Below are 17,938 nucleotides of genomic sequence, written 5' to 3'. Positions count from 1 at the left end.
TCCAATACACCGAAAGCATAAATTGAACCAGAGCCAATGCTAAATACTTCTCCTGCTGTTCGAAGGCCTTCTGAATCTACATAATAGAGTTGAGGGCCCTGAAAAACTCATTTCCATAAATGTACCTTTGTAAGAAAGATGATTTTCATACCTTTGTATCCCAACCAGCTAACATCATTCCCATAGACAATCCCATTCCCTTATAATTGTAGACCATATTTGCCAATAATTTGGAAGCAGCAGCTACAGATATACGTTCTCTATTCCTAAGATCATATATTCTGCATTGTTTTGCAAGATCCCTATCCCAATATACACAGTCTGCTGCACCCCCAGCTAATGTTCCTAGAAAAATACAAAATTAAAGTGATTTATGATTTTTGAGTACTACAATTACCTAATAAAAAATCATTTATCTGAACAATCTTCTTCATAGTTTGGGAGCCAATAAATTGTCCTCCTGTAGCTCTGGAGTCTACTGCAAGAACTACTCTTCCTTCATACTTGAATCCCAAGGTAGTTGTACCATGATCAAAATTCATTTTCAATTCACGTCTCGTTTCATCTTTCGTGAGTATCGTAAAACTATTTGCAGGCTAAAATTAAATAATGCTGGATATAATCTAAATATTATTCAAATGGCTCTTACATCACTTAACGGTGGTACTTGCAAACTCATGTTACAGTTGAAATTGGTAAAAAATTGGTGCAAATCATTTTTATACAAGGAATTTTCAAAGGTAATGTTATCCGATAAACCACAAATTTCGGTTAGACTCATTTTTAATATAATTGCGCAACGTATTGTTATAAAGTTTTTAGCTGCAGAAGGTGCAAAACCGGCCGAAATCTTGAGAAGATTGACTGTACAGTTCAGGGAAAAGACGCGGTCGCGAGCTAGAGTGTTTGCTTGGCATAAACAGTTCGTGGAGGGCCGTGAACGTGTTGAAAATGAGAGCCATGACCGCAGACCCCGCACCAGCATTACAGCGGGCAACATCGACAGTGTTCGTCAACTTGTTGAAGGTGATAGGCGTCTAACAACTTCGGATATTGCAATTGCGATATGCAAGACTTGCATATCGCCGCAAAAGACGACACCTTCCAATGAGAAAAGTGATTCTCCTCCATGACAATGCTCGCCCCCATACGGCAGCCCTGACAGTACAAAAATTGGAGCAACTGGGTTGGGAGACACTGGAACACCCTCCATACAGTCCAGACCTGTCTCCCTGCGACTTCCATGTCTTTGGTCCTCTCAAGGAAGCTTTGGGAGGGCAAAAATTCCACAGCGATAATGAGCTTGAAGCATATGTGCGCAATTGGCTACAAACACGACCTGACTCTTTTTACCTGGAAGGAATTAAAAAATTACCTATACGCTGGGAAAAATGTGTTTCTAAATCAGGAGATTATGTAGAAAAATATACTATGATTGTTTGTGCGTTTAAAATCAAAATAAATATTTTAAAAAATAAGTCTTGTTTATATTTGATTCACCCTCGTATGTTTTATTTATTATTTATTATGTTTTTTTATTATTAGCGTAACGTTTAGAAGATAATGAATTATTTAAAAAGTACCTAGTAACTAAGCAACTATCTATATAACTTGGCATTTATCTTTCAATTATGTTCGATTATGAGATTGTTTCGTAACGCCACACGTAGGTTTGTGAGACCTATGCGGGAAATTTTATGAGTGTGTTGGTGAGACTGTGTCATCTGTTCACATCTCGCTGTCATGTAAATTCAATCTTGTATGCTAGTGAAAGACACATTCTACCGTTTAACTAAATTTGAAACATCAAATAATATAATATAGGGTTAATATATTTCCTCTGTAGAAAGGTCAAAATTTATCAAATTTATTAACTTTTGTCTGTGCAGATGGACAAGCAAATATTTTGGACTACGAACCCAAACTTTTCCTCCGATATACAGAGACTGCTCTCACAGGAAAGTGAGAATGAAGAGGATCAAGACCCTTGTGACAGTGGAGAAGAGAATTAACAAGTGAACCTGCTGAGGTCATACTACGAGATTCCCCACGTCCAGGTACGAGTACTCAAACTGATCCAGGTCTTTCTCATGAACATCTAAGCCATTCTTTTTCGGAGTCTGAAGATGATTCAGATTTCTCACCAAATCTTAGTTAGTTAGAAGGCGCGAGTGACTGTAACGAATCTGATTCCACTCGAGCTCAAGTGGTTCCTCCAGCATGTGATTCCAAGCATGCCAAGAGTGGAATGAAATGGACTTAAAAAGAACCTAGAAGGGTGGGAAGGCCACCATTTTATAATGTTTTGGAATGTAAGCTACCAGGGTTTACTCAATATGCATCGAGAAAGTTGAGAAATTCTCCATCAGAGCTCGATGTTTGGTGTTTGTCATTCGATTCAGACATGATGGAAGAAATTAGAAAATTTACTAATCTACATTATCAGCAAACAAGGAACATAATTGGAGTGGCAAATATTAGAAATTATTAAAACGGAAAATGAACTGCGTACATTTCTTGGAGTTTTGCTGTTTACATCAATTTACAAATCGAATAAAGAAGATACAAAATCTTTATTTGGCACTAGTTGATAAGCAAGAAAACAGTTTCTCATAGCCTCAGCTATTTCTGAAATATTTCATAAATTCCTGAAAAACAGTCGACTTGTTTATAAAGTTAGTGATCGATGTACCATCGATGAAACATTGCTTTCGTTTCGAGGGTGTGTTAAGTTAAATATTAAATTAAATATATACATGCCCAAGTTTTTGTTTTTGATAGTTTTTAAAAGAAAGATAAATTTTGACGTTTCGACTTTTCTTTAAGTCTTTATCAAAATATGATATTGAAACTGACAATTTTCTTATTTATATTGATCTATAGATCACCTTCATCATTTATATCAAAATAAGGATAAATCAACTTAGAACTTTGTTCCCATAAGAAAAATTAATTAATTTTTGTAAGAAAATAAGATCCATAGAAACCTGCATCGTCTGCTATACAAACTTTGAGCCCATTCTCAAAGATGGCGCCAATATTTAATTTACAATATAGTTCCAAGCGACAGTCAACGTCATTATTAAGAATAATAGGGTTCCAAGCGACAACAAAGTAATCGTTTATGTGTTAAGTTCAAAGTCTGTGCCTGTTGGTGCCTGTTTTACACGGTATAATATGTCACGTACTTCAGAAGAAGGGTCTTTTGAAGACTTTTCAAGCTCTGGATCAGAATATGTGCCAGACTATGAAGTTAAAAAACGGTTTGTTTATGAATCTATATATTTACAGATTTTTAACCTCAATGTTTTTAGAAACTTATTGCAGTCAAGCAACAGCAGCTTGGAGAGCGAATAATCAGAGCATGAAGAATCTCTTTCTCACCTAAAAGCAAATGGTGTAGCAGGAGTAAGAAGGTACAATAGTTTTTGACAAAAATAAAATTTTAGAAAAAAAACTTCCTTATGTTTGTAAATTATTCCGGAGATTGGGAGGCCTCAAACTCAGTAAATAAGAATGTTCCAATACCAGAGGATCATGGCTCGATAGTCAAGTATGGAATATATAATATCAAGTATGGAATAATTCATAGTTTTATTAGGTTAATCATTCAAATTCAGTTTTGAGTCTTGTCATGTTTTTAATTTTAATTTCATGGAGTAATAATACTTAATTAATAGTACTAACAAATATTGCTAGTCAAAGAGCATGCTTTCTCCGAAGTTATAGAAAAAATGATGATAGTGTATTTACAATATAGTAAAATATATTTTCCTATGACCACATATGAAAATGATAGATTGCATACACATTTTTTCCTGAGAAAGTAGCTTATTTCACACATATACTAAAAAATAATACATATGCTTCTTTTTCTTATGTTATAAGTGGTCTCGAACGATAGAGGGAATATGCGATACAATATGAATATGGCTGGGTGCCGAAAAGCAAAATTCAAAATTTAAGAAGACTGAAGAAATAGACAATATGATTTTTTAAGGTTATACTAGTGTTTACAATGAAAATGGAAAGTTTTGAAAATGGAAAGTTTGTTGTAATTTGTGTTCAAATACATACTAGTCTCTGCAAGATAATTAAGCGTTAAAATTAAGTGTTATTACTATTACCGTGTAATGTATAAAGTAGTTGAATGAATATATATTCTCCATAATGAAGGAAAACATTTTTTTGGTTTTACTAACAAGTTAAAAGTTTAAAAATTATATACATCCATAGATAACCCTGCAACTAATAGATTGAGGAGTGCTAATAAAATAATGAATGCTATTAGTAACAGTAGCACATTAAACAAAGAAGCTGCAAATAGAAACATTGAACATAGTGTTTAACAAAATGCTGAACAACATACTGACACTGCACAACCCAAAAACAATGCAAGTTTGTTTACAGCAACAAGAGGCAATGAACACATATGTTAGCGATACCAGGAATGCTGCAACATTACAAAATCCTCTGTAATTCAGTAATTGTTATAATAACTACTTTACATTTAACTTTTATAACGCCTCAAAAAAAATTGAAACAAAATCCTCAATAATTATTTAGTTCTTCTTAGGTATCTAATGTAATATAGTTACAAAAAATTCATTGTTCTAATGGTTCTTTTTCTGTTCTTTAGTTATAAAATATTTCATAACCATTCTTTTCGTTTTTGTCGTATCTATTATCACAAAATAACAAATATTTTGTAGAATTTTTTTACTTTTCAGCACACATGTGTATATACTTTTCAACATACGTGTGATATTGTTTAAATAACTTTCTTATTTTAAAAATAAGTTTTTTTGAAGAATCTTTCACGTGATCGCACTCTTTACTTTAGATAGATATAAAAAAATTAATAATAAAGTGTTACTCTAGCCGAGACAATTAGCAATTCATGTTACAATTAATTGGCTCAACAGGCATGGGAGGTTGAGGCTAGTGTATAGTAAAAGATGAGGAGCATAACCTGGCAGCTTTATGAACATGTTGAATAAATACACGTGGTGTAATAAGATCAATTTAGTTTTATTTAAAAGCGCTCGGATATCATACATGAAGTACAAACAAATTGATAAAGTTAAATTTGTTTTTAATTTTCGATTCGTTAAAATATTTAAAATAATAGTCGTAACGATTATTTCTAAAGAATTGACAATAATTTCGATTTGATAAATATGAGACCTCTCTTTTTATGTTAGGTTGAGAGTAATACTTGTAAATTAAAACTTTTTAATCACACTAACCTTATTTTTAAGGTCGCTGAAAACTCAGATTCAGACGTTGCATCAAGAGCTTGAGCTCAATTTACCCAACACGGGAGAACATTATTTTACAATCGCACAAACTTTGATTTGAGAAAAAAATCACGTTTAAAAAAGAAGAAGATTCTGATTATGCAAATATCAATTACTTTCTCTTACCTATGTATTCGGCCGTAGTTAACATGAAGATACTATTTTATCAATTTGGAATAGTTAACCAAGCGAAATTGGAATTAACTAATGACGATATTAACATGTTAAAGATGTAGATGAACACTCTTATAGAAGATGAAGATGGAGCAGTTCAATACATTAATAAAGTATTTGTTGACCAATACTATTTAGAATATGAGACCTGTTTTCCTGATACAGTGTTCAATTCTATGGGAGTAGTGCGTCAGTATTGCGCGCTTAACGGTTTTGAATATATTGATTATTGGCGATGAATTTTAAAAGAACCACACGTTTTTCTCGGCTTACGCCGCTTTTAGCTAGAGGGATGATGCCTATTGAAGTAGGTTGTCCATTGCAACCGAAATTAATCAACGGTAGAAGAAATAAAATGATAGGAATCGCTGTAGCTATTTTCAGATCATCTAGGATTGTTCCGAAAATTCAAGGGATGGTTATCCACTACGAAAATAGTGATTCGATGAATTTAGGAGAGGCATCTTCCGAAACAATTCCGATAGATTTCAAAGGAGCCTATTTGAAAAAATTGACAGTATGGGGATGTAATGGATTAGATATGTTTGAATTTTTGTTTACAGATGGTCGTACAGCATCCTGTGGATCTAATGTGGATTCAGCAAATGTGAATAACATTTTTGAATTAGATTATCATCATATTACTGGAATTATAATCACCAATGATGCCACCGACTTAAAAGGACAATCCGCCAGCATATCTGTATCATATCAGTTAACCCCAGAAGAATGATCCGAGGATTTTTTTCTTCATTATTATCAATCTATCAAATTTTCGATTATTTTTACAATCCTTCATTCTAATATCAATCAATTTCAAATATATAAATACCCGTTTCAGTCCTCTGTTCTTTCTCTTCAGTTATTTCCACTCTCTTTAAAACCAATGTTACCTTAACACATACTTCTATTTTTTTAGCACTCGGCAATTTTTGTTTCTTTGGAGGTTTTTGCTTTAAAAATGTTATTTGAGAACGCCATTATTTTGCTACTTGATTATTTAGCGCTTTCGTCCCATCATTCGTATTCGTAATCAGTACACCTAAAGTTTGTCTTGGTAGCTGCACGGGAACTGGAGCAGTGCAGGCCAGTTCGTGAGTGTATAAGGTTTGTTCTTGGTAGCTGCACTGGAACTGGACCAGTGCAGGCCAGTTCATGAGTATATAACTGCCACTGCAGCTACTAAAAACAAACCTCTAGATAGTCGAAGAACTCATTAGAAACTCAAACATTAGAAATAATCGTTACGACTATTATTTTAAATATTTTAACGAATCGAAAATTAAAAACAAATTTAACTTTATCAATTTGTTTGTACTTCATGTATGATATCCGAGCGCTTTTAAATAAAACTAAATTGATCTTATTACACCACGTGTATTTATTCAACATGTTCATAAAGCTGCCAGGTTATGCTCCTCATCTTTTACTATACACTAGCCTCAACCTCCCATGCCTGTTGAGCCAATTAATTGTAACATGAATTGCTAATTGTCTCGGCTAGAGTAACACTTTATTATTAATTTTTTTATATCTATCTAAAGTAAAGAGTGCGATCACGTGAAAGATTCTTCAAAAAAACTTATTTTTAAAATAAGAAAGTTATTTAAACAATATCACACGTATGTTGAAAAGTATATACACATGTGTGCTGAAAAGTAAAAAAATTCTACAAAATATTTGTTATTTTGTGATAATAGATACGACAAAAACGAAAAGAATGGTTATGAAATATTTTATAACTAAAGAACAGAAAAAGAACCATTAGAACAATGAATTTTTTGTAACTATATTACATTAGATACCTAAGAAGAACTAAATAATTATTGAGGATTTTGTTTCAATTTTTTTTGAGGCGTTATAAAAGTTAAATGTAAAGTAGTTATTATAACAATTACTGAATTACAGAGGATTTTGTAATGTTGCAGCATTCCTGGTATCGCTAACATATGTGTTCATTGCCTCTTGTTGCTGTAAACAAACTTGCATTGTTTTTGGGTTGTGCAGTGTCAGTATGTTGTTCAGCATTTTGTTAAACACTATGTTCAATGTTTCTATTTGCAGCTTCTTTGTTTAATGTGCTACTGTTACTAATAGCATTCATTATTTTATTAGCACTCCTCAATCTATTAGTTGCAGGGTTATCTATGGATGTATATAATTTTTAAACTTTTAACTTGTTAGTAAAACCAAAAAAATGTTTTCCTTCATTATGGAGAATATATATTCATTCAACTACTTTATACATTACACGGTAATAGTAATAACACTTAATTTTAACGCTTAATTATCTTGCAGAGACTAGTATGTATTTGAACACAAATTACAACAAACTTTCCATTTTCAAAACTTTCCATTTTCATTGTAAACACTAGTATAACCTTAAAAAATCATATTGTCTATTTCTTCAGTCTTCTTAAATTTTGAATTTTGCTTTTCGGCACCCAGCCATATTCATATTGTATCGCATATTCCCTCTATCGTTCGAGACCACTTATAACATAAGAAAAAGAAGCATATGTATTATTTTTTAGTATATGTGTGAAATAAGCTACTTTCTCAGGAAAAAATGTGTATGCAATCTATCATTTTCATATGTGGTCATAGGAAAATATATTTTACTATATTGTAAATACACTATCATCATTTTTTCTATAACTTCGGAGAAAGCATGCTCTTTGACTAGCAATATTTGTTAGTACTATTAATTAAGTATTATTACTCCATGAAATTAAAATTAAAAACATGACAAGACTCAAAACTGAATTTGAATGATTAACCTAATAAAACTATGAATTATTCCATACTTGATATTATATATTCCATACTTGACTATCGAGCCATGATCCTCTGGTATTGGAACATTCTTATTTACTGAGTTTGAGGCCTCCCAATCTCCGGAATAATTTACAAACATAAGGAAGTTTTTTTTCTAAAATTTTATTTTTGTCAAAAACTATTGTACCTTCTTACTCCTGCTACACCATTTGCTTTTAGGTGAGAAAGAGATTCTTCATGCTCTGATTATTCGCTCTCCAAGCTGCTGTTGCTTGACTGCAATAAGTTTCTAAAAACATTGAGGTTAAAAATCTGTAAATATATAGATTCATAAACAAACCGTTTTTTAACTTCATAGTCTGGCACATATTCTGATCCAGAGCTTGAAAAGTCTTCAAAAGACCCTTCTTCTGAAGTACGTGACATATTATACCGTGTAAAACAGGCACCAACAGGCACAGACTTTGAACTTAACACATAAACGATTACTTTGTTGTCGCTTGGAACCCTATTATTCTTAATAATGACGTTGACTGTCGCTTGGAACTATATTGTAAATTAAATATTGGCGCCATCTTTGAGAATGGGCTCAAAGTTTGTATAGCAGACGATGCAGGTTTCTATGGATCTTATTTTCTTACAAAAATTAATTAATTTTTCTTATGGGAACAAAGTTCTAAGTTGATTTATCCTTATTTTGATATAAATGATGAAGGTGATCTATAGATCAATATAAATAAGAAAATTGTCAGTTTCAATATCATATTTTGATAAAGACTTAAAGAAAAGTCGAAACGTCAAAATTTATCTTTCTTTTAAAAACTATCAAAAACAAAAACTTGGGCATGTATATATTTAATTTAATATTTAACTTAACACACCCTCGAAACGAAAGCAATGTTTCATCGATGGTACATCGATCACTAACTTTATAAACAAGTCGACTGTTTTTCAGGAATTTATGAAATATTTCAGAAATAGCTGAGGCTATGAGAAACTGTTTTCTTGCTTATCAACTAGTGCCAAATAAAGATTTTGTATCTTCTTTATTCGATTTGTAAATTGATGTAAACAGCAAAACTCCAAGAAATGTACGCAGTTCATTTTCCGTTTTAATAATTTCTAATATTTGCCACTCCAATTATGTTCCTTGTTTGCTGATAATGTAGATTAGTAAATTTTCTAATTTCTTCCATCATGTCTGAATCGAATGACAAACACCAAACATCGAGCTCTGATGGAGAATTTCTCAACTTTCTCGATGCATATTGAGTAAACCCTGGTAGCTTACATTCCAAAACATTATAAAATGGTGGCCTTCCCACCCTTCTAGGTTCTTTTTAAGTCCATTTCATTCCACTCTTGGCATGCTTGGAATCACATGCTGGAGGAACCACTTGAGCTCGAGTGGAATCAGATTCGTTACAGTCACTCGCGCCTTCTAACTAACTAAGATTTGGTGAGAAATCTGAATCATCTTCAGACTCCGAAAAAGAATGGCTTAGATGTTCATGAGAAAGACCTGGATCAGTTTGAGTACTCGTACCTGGACGTGGGGAATCTCGTAGTATGACCTCAGCAGGTTCACTTGTTAATTCTCTTCTCCACTGTCACAAGGGTCTTGATCCTCTTCATTCTCACTTTCCTGTGAGAGCAGTCTCTGTATATCGGAGGAAAAGTTTGGGTTCGTAGTCCAAAATATTTGCTTGTCCATCTGCACAGACAAAAGTTAATAAATTTGATAAATTTTGACCTTTCTACAGAGGAAATATATTAACCCTATATTATATTATTTGATGTTTCAAATTTAGTTAAACGGTAGAATGTGTCTTTCACTAGCATACAAGATTGAATTTACATGACAGCGAGATGTGAACAGATGACACAGTCTCACCAACACACTCATAAAATTTCCCGCATAGGTCTCACAAACCTACGTGTGGCGTTACGAAACAATCTCATAATCGAACATAATTGAAAGATAAATGCCAAGTTATATAGATAGTTGCTTAGTTACTAGGTACTTTTTAAATAATTCATTATCTTCTAAACGTTACGCTAATAATAAAAAAACATAATAAATAATAAATAAAACATACGAGGGTGAATCAAATATAAACAAGACTTATTTTTTAAAATATTTATTTTGATTTTAAACGCACAAACAATCATAGTATATTTTTCTACATAATCTCCTGATTTAGAAACACATTTTTCCCAGCGTATAGGTAATTTTTTAATTCCTTCCAGGTAAAAAGAGTCAGGTCGTGTTTGTAGCCAATTGCGCACATATGCTTCAAGCTCATTATCGCTGTGGAATTTTTGCCCTCCCAAAGCTTCCTTGAGAGGACCAAAGACATGGAAGTCGCAGGGAGACAGGTCTGGACTGTATGGAGGGTGTTCCAGTGTCTCCCAACCCAGTTGCTCCAATTTTTGTACTGTCAGGGCTGCCGTATGGGGGCGAGCATTGTCATGGAGGAGAATCACTTTTCTCATTGGAAGGTGTCGTCTTTTGCGGCGATATGCAAGTCTTGCATATCGCAATTGCAATATCCGAAGTTGTTAGACGCCTATCACCTTCAACAAGTTGACGAACACTGTCGATGTTGCCCGCTGTAATGCTGGTGCGGGGTCTGCGGTCATGGCTCTCATTTTCAACACGTTCACGGCCCTCCACGAACTGTTTATGCCAAGCAAACACTCTAGCTCGCGACCGCGTCTTTTCCCTGAACTGTACAGTCAATCTTCTCAAGATTTCGGCCGGTTTTGCACCTTCTGCAGCTAAAAACTTTATAACAATACGTTGCGCAATTATATTAAAAATGAGTCTAACCGAAATTTGTGGTTTATCGGATAACATTACCTTTGAAAATTCCTTGTATAAAAATGATTTGCACCAATTTTTTACCAATTTCAACTGTAACATGAGTTTGCAAGTACCACCGTTAAGTGATGTAAGAGCCATTTGAATAATATTTAGATTATATCCAGCATTATTTAATTTTAGCCTGCAAATAGTTTTACGATACTCACGAAAGATGAAACGAGACGTGAATTGAAAATGAATTTTGATCATGGTACAACTACCTTGGGATTCAAGTATGAAGGAAGAGTAGTTCTTGCAGTAGACTCCAGAGCTACAGGAGGACAATTTATTGGCTCCCAAACTATGAAGAAGATTGTTCAGATAAATGATTTTTTATTAGGTAATTGTAGTACTCAAAAATCATAAATCACTTTAATTTTGTATTTTTCTAGGAACATTAGCTGGGGGTGCAGCAGACTGTGTATATTGGGATAGGGATCTTGCAAAACAATGCAGAATATATGATCTTAGGAATAGAGAACGTATATCTGTAGCTGCTGCTTCCAAATTATTGGCAAATATGGTCTACAATTATAAGGGAATGGGATTGTCTATGGGAATGATGTTAGCTGGTTGGGATACAAAGGTATGAAAATCATCTTTCTTACAAAGGTACATTTATGGAAATGAGTTTTTCAGGGCCCTCAACTCTATTATGTAGATTCAGAAGGCCTTCGAACAGCAGGAGAAGTATTTAGCATTGGCTCTGGTTCAATTTATGCTTTCGGTGTATTGGATTCAGGTTATAAGTGGGATATAAATTTTATAAGTGCTTGATCTAATTTTATGTAATTTGTATTTGAAAAATGTTTCAAATAAAATACACTAAGGTTATTTAAGTCAGTTTTCTTATTAATGCATTAATCCTTTTGGGCAATATATGTTGTTTCTAAAATTAAACCTCTTATAGAATTTGTTATAGATATTTATAGATGATTTACATCAGTGTCTATATTGATGAATTCATCGTTTGGGGCAATATATGTAGTTTCAAGAAATAGACTTTTTTGTATTTTTTTTTAGTTGTCAAAACCTTGGTAGATTAATAATGCATATTGAGTTCTTCATGATAGACATGAGTGGCTAATGAACATCTATAAAAATAAACGCTATTAACAACCAACTAACCTCACCTACCCCATAAATTTCAACTTAATGTTATCCATAAATTAACCAATCATTATTGAACATCGCTCACTACAACATCTAGCCAATTTAAAACTACTCTTAATTAATTATTGTAAGTAAAAAAAATATTATTAAACATTTGTACATATTTCTTGTATTTAACCATAATTTCAGTCCCAGACGATTCACAAGTTCGGAAAATATGTTTAATTTCCACGGGAAATAACTTTAATACTTTCGAATACTTATGTATTCATCGTCTGGGGAATAATTAGAATAAGATTTTCGGTGGTTCTGAATTGTAATAATTATTGTAAATGATATTTAAAAATTTTACAAGAATTAATACAAATTCTAACCACTGAAAATCCACTTTGGTGTTTCGTTACCACGTTCCCAATAAGCAACCGCTCATAATATAGCTGGCTAAAACTTCGTTACAATTCATGAAAATGGTTCTTACTAAATCACTATAAATATCAATATCTCAAAATAGAATGAGTGGCAGGTAATAAGACACTAACGGGCAAAGGGCACTTCAAGATACTTTAGGAACGTAGAATCACTGAGATGATTTAGCTCCAAACTTCTTATGTTGTTTTGCATTGCGTTGGTGTGTTAAACCCATATGGGTAACCACAAAGGATTTTCTTTTCAAGATTCATAATAATAAAAAAACTCATACATATTGCTGTTGCTAAAAATAATGATTTTTGTTAGCCATGGGAGTCCGAAACATAGTAGCAATTAGTAATTTAGGAATTGAAAAAATAAGTTATACTAATGTAAATGTTTTATATGTACCAAGTGTTAAAAAACTGGAAATGTCAGATAGGAAAATATTATTTGAAATTGCTAAAATAATAAATAATGATTTTTGTTAGCCATGGGAGTCCGAAACATAGTAGCAACTAGTAATTTAGGAATTGAAAAAATAAGTTATACTAATGTAAATGTTTTATATGTACCAAGGGTTAAAAAACTGGAAATGTCAGATAGGAAATATTATTTGAAATTGCTAAAACAATAAATAATGATGAAAAGCTGCTGTTTGTGTAAAGTAGAGAATTTGTGTGATATAAAATTTTATATATTTTATAAATGGCACAAGCTTATTGGAAATTTTAAATAAACAAATGGTTGTGGCTTTATTAACATGCTTGATGTTGGGAACCAGATTGGATATACGAGTATGTTTTGCTGTTAATTTTTACAGTAGGTTTCAAAATCAAGCTATAGATAAGGTCTTTAATCATTTAAAACGTGTATTAAGGTATTTATAATCGATTCATGTAGGATTATAAAGTTTAGAAAAAATAATAAAGATTCGTTAGACTAAAAATGCGTCGTTGGATATCTTTTTAATTTTATTTTTGCAAGACTCTATGTTGAACAACCAAGAAGCATGCACTAAAAAAGAGAATTTGTAGTTGAAAAAACTCTTCTTGCATTTAGGTATTAATATTCGTAATATCAGCTTTTATAAGGTCATCAGCATAAAAATAAAATAAAGTATTTAATTAGCACCTAATGTTACGGATTAATTGATACCTGCTTAAGTATTGATCTAAATTCAAGAGATATTTGATTTTTAGATTCGTTATCTCACGGAAATTAACACGTTTATATGTCTATTTGATAGACATGAGTGGCGGGGATTTTTGAAATGACTCGAGAGTATCAGAAAATTATATAGGGAGAATCCTTGCATCCTTTAATGTACCTCTACCATGTATTATGTTTCTGGTAACTATTAGATATTAATCTGGCGATGAATTCAAGGGGGCTGGCCGTAACGAGCGGTTGAAAAAAATGATGACACAAACTCATAATATATTTTTGTATATGTAAAAAAGGTAACCTTGACATACTCCAGCGTGTCAGATTTTTATGCAGGAGGGTCAAGTTGATGTCATAGTCCTCCTGAATAATAATCTGACAATTATATGGAGGGATATAGCTAGTCTGATCATTTTGATGGAAATTTAGAAATAATATATCCGCATTTACGTACAGAAATTGGATAATTTATTAATATAAAATTAAAAATAGATCATTACACTTTATAATAAATTACAAAACATTGAAATTTGAAATACATATTTTAGTCTTCATCTCATTTAGACTCATCTTTGAAGTTTGTTTCCACTTCAACTTCCAGGACGTCCTCGTCATCTCGTGATTCTGTAACTAAGAATGGTTATGATACATTATAATGTTATATTTATGATGTGATAGTATAATATGAAAAAGAGGACGTACCTGAATCTAAAGTATCTCCTAAATTGTCAGGTGTTATAACGATGTCTTCGTACGCCTCAGGAAGTTGGTTTCCTAGAAACCAAGTTGGCTCCAATTTTCCATCCACATTTCTCCATCCATATTCTAGTGGTGACATTTCCGTAGGAATACGATTGTGAGCGTTTCTCCACATACAAGCAATATATTTCGTTCGCAATAAATGTTGCAGCTCCGATCGACATGATGGCAAATTACAAGTAATTCATTCATTTCGCATTCAGTGAAAAGGGTTGAGACGTATCATTTACTTTGTACGTTTTATTAAATACTTCCACCCCAGCGATATAAACGTCAGCTAGTTTTTTAAACCTGTACAAATGGCAGATGAATGATGAATTTAAATTTGAAAAATCTGTCCCTAATTTCATGAATAAATTCGACGCATTCTCTTATTAAATTAGCCTTTTCACTACCACAAAGTTCTTGTAAAAAGAATTACCCAACAGGTCCCTTGCTTCTGGTAATTCATCCGTTTTAACATTTGTTCCAATGTCGACATATATTATAAATTTTTTTCCTTCATTCAATTCGTCTTATTATTGCAATTTCATCCCAAATCAAATTGTATACAATTTCCCTGTCACAAAATTCTTTTGGTTTTAGAGCATTTAAAGCTTCTTTGCTTTAGCAATGCATAACTTAATATTACAGCAAAATATCCTTAACTCGAGAATCCTTTACTTCTTGCTTTCAGCATTCTTTTCAAAATGAAGCAAAATAGTTATTAAAATACATTTCTTGATAATCGGTTTATAGAAAATCTATTATTTATGAGAAAATTGTTACTCAAAGAACTTACCAACAAGGTTTTTTCGGCATTTTCAATAATCAAAGATTTTTCTTTTAAAACTGATACCAGAGATTTTGAGGAATTTACTTTAGATCAGGTTGATGGAGTGGCTTAATATTTTTTCTTTGAAGAGCCACTGTATTTTTCAGAATACTCATATTTTTTTTGGCCTCTTGGGTGTATTGAAAACAGAACTTTTGAGATTTCCTGCAAAGTTTTTTTGGAACCTAAATAACAATGACATTATAAGAACATTCTTCTGTTTGGTTAAAAGAGTTATTCACACTTTCAGAAGCACTTGAAAGTTTCAGGTGAGTAAAATAATTAAATTTATGAAAATTGGATGAAGCATATCTTTCAGACTGATGTTTATTACAAAATCAGCAATAAGTATGCATTAACAACATTTTTCCATCAGACAATAAATACCTTTCAGATGTTGAGTCTAAACACTGCCAAGAAGTACCCGGTTTAATAGCTCCAAATTTAACATAACTTTTTGCCCGAAAACAAAATTATTTTCTTGGTCTTGAAATTATTTTTGTTTAGATTAATTGTGGAAAATATTGCCCATTAACCAAATTTAGTGAGAACTGAAGCCAGATCATAATGATTTTAATTATATTACGATTTATAAATAAATATTTGAAAACATTGAGGTTTACTGCCAAACCACAAGTTTACAAAAAACGTGTAAAAATGAGACAGCAACTGGAATAAATGAAGAAAGACCATTTCGATTCGAAGCTACCAGACTAACAACATTCATAGAGAAAAGACTATTGTGCAGATTGGGAAATACAACGATAACCTTCAAGTGTAGAGAAGGAGTAACGTCTCTGGGTTAAAAAATGTGAGCTGATTTTTGATGGGTAAATAGTTGGCGCTGATTATAGAGGGTATTCGCTTGAATTTGAAAATAACTGTATAGTAATGCCTTAAATAATGCTCCGTGATAATGAAATTAGTAGTATTAAAATAAATAAAATAATTAAACGATTAACGATTAACAAAACAGAATCTCGTTAAATTAACTTTATTATTTAGCTATTTATTTGGTTTAGATAATACATATATTCTAATATGAAAAAAAGTAGAATCATGTAACAATAATGAAATAGTAAAAAAAAACATTTTGGTTGATTAAAATAAAATATTGAATTTTATCCGTAACTAATATAAAAATTATAGAAATATAATTAGATCAATAAAAATAGAATAATAAAAAAAATATTTCGGTTCCTAAAAATAAAATATTGAACTTCATTAGCAACTAATATAATAGTTATAGTCATATAAAAATATCAATAAGAATAATAAAATAATTGAAAATAAAACATTTTTGTTCATAGAAATAAAATATTGAACTCTATCCGCAACAAATATAATAATTACAATTTTGTTAAAATATCATTGGTAATTAGCTTATGCAAGCAGGTACAGAAATATATCAGTTCTTAATAAAAAATATTTTAAACGTACCCGTCAAGGATAATATCTGACAGAGGATCCGTGTTCCGTTCTGAAAAATTCGAATCATATTGTCGAGAAGAAAATATTAAACATGTGTTAACAACTTGTGAAGTCCCACGAGGTAATGGAGAAGTGGAAAGGGTAAATAGGACCCTTATACCAGTCTTAAAAAACTTAGCGGCCGCAAGTTGAATTAAATAAAAATTCTATTTGTGTTTAATTTCTATACACACTAGCGCCCCCAGCCGGCCAGACGCCAAACTAAACACGGTTTCATAGACAGTAGCTCTCCCTGCTAAATTAAAAACGATTCTATAGACACTAGCGCTACCTGCCAATCAAACGCCAAATTAAACACGATTCCATAGACAGTAGCGCCCCCAGCGGGCCAATCGCCAAACTAAACAAGTTCCCATAGCCACTGGCGCCTCCCGCTAGCTAAAAGTCAAATTAAACACAATTCTATAGACATATAAATCTATTTCAACAAATCGCCAAACTAAAACATGATTCTATAGACAGTAGCTCTCCCTGCCGGCCAAACGCCAAACTAAACACGAATCTATAGAAACCAGGGCCCCCTGCCGACCAGACGCCAAACTAAACACGATTCCAAAGACACTAGCGCCCCTTGCCGGCCAGATGCCAAATTAAATACGATTTCATAGACAAAAGCGCCCGCTGCCAGTTAGACGCCCAGCTAAACAAGATTCCATAGACACTAGCGCCTCCCGCTATCCAAACGCCAAATTAAACACGATTCTATAGACACTATCAATCTCTGTCGACCAATCGCCAAACTAAAACACTATTCTATGGACACTGGCGCCCCCTACCGGCCAGATGCCAAACTAAACACGATTCTACAGACACTAGCCCTCTGCCAGCCAAACGACAAACTAAACAAGATTCCATAGACAGTAGCGCCTCCCGCTAGCCAAACGCTAAATTAAAAACGATTCTATAGACACTAGCGCTACCTGCCAATCAAACGCCAAATTAAACACGATTCCATAGACAGTAGCGCCCCCAGCGGGCCAATCGCCAAACTAAACAAGTTCCCATAGCCACTGGCGCCTCCCGCTAGCTAAAAGTCAAATTAAACACGATTCTATAGACATATCAATC

The 17,938-nt window shown here is 32.7% G+C and overlaps 2 protein-coding genes across 2 annotated transcripts in view; one reads left to right on the top strand and one right to left on the bottom strand.

Moving 5' to 3' along the window:
- Positions 1–781, bottom strand: part of LOC130451927 (proteasome subunit beta type-5-like) — a 3,413-nt gene extending 2,632 nt beyond the window's left edge. The window contains exons 1-4 of the mRNA XM_056791284.1: positions 650–781; positions 398–596; positions 152–345; positions 9–98 (exon numbers count right to left, since the gene is read on the bottom strand). Coding sequence (XP_056647262.1) covers positions 9–98; positions 152–345; positions 398–596; positions 650–781 — 615 coding nt within the window. The remainder of the gene's footprint in view (positions 1–8; positions 99–151; positions 346–397; positions 597–649) is intronic.
- Positions 782–11,074: 10,293 nt separating this feature from the next.
- LOC130451926 (proteasome subunit beta type-5-like) lies at positions 11,075–11,895 on the top strand. The gene is made up of 4 exons (XM_056791282.1): positions 11,075–11,206; positions 11,260–11,458; positions 11,511–11,704; positions 11,758–11,895. Exons 1-4 carry the CDS (start codon positions 11,075–11,077, stop codon positions 11,893–11,895), a joined length of 663 nt encoding a protein of 220 aa, XP_056647260.1.
- Positions 11,896–17,938: the final 6,043 nt, after the last annotated feature.

Source organism: Diorhabda sublineata, chromosome Y, assembly GCF_026230105.1.
Source record: "Diorhabda sublineata isolate icDioSubl1.1 chromosome Y, icDioSubl1.1, whole genome shotgun sequence".
Lineage (NCBI taxonomy): Eukaryota > Metazoa > Arthropoda > Insecta > Coleoptera > Chrysomelidae > Diorhabda > Diorhabda sublineata.
The sequence above is the reverse complement of the archived record's forward strand: the minus strand, read 5'-3'. Positions and strand labels throughout refer to the sequence as shown.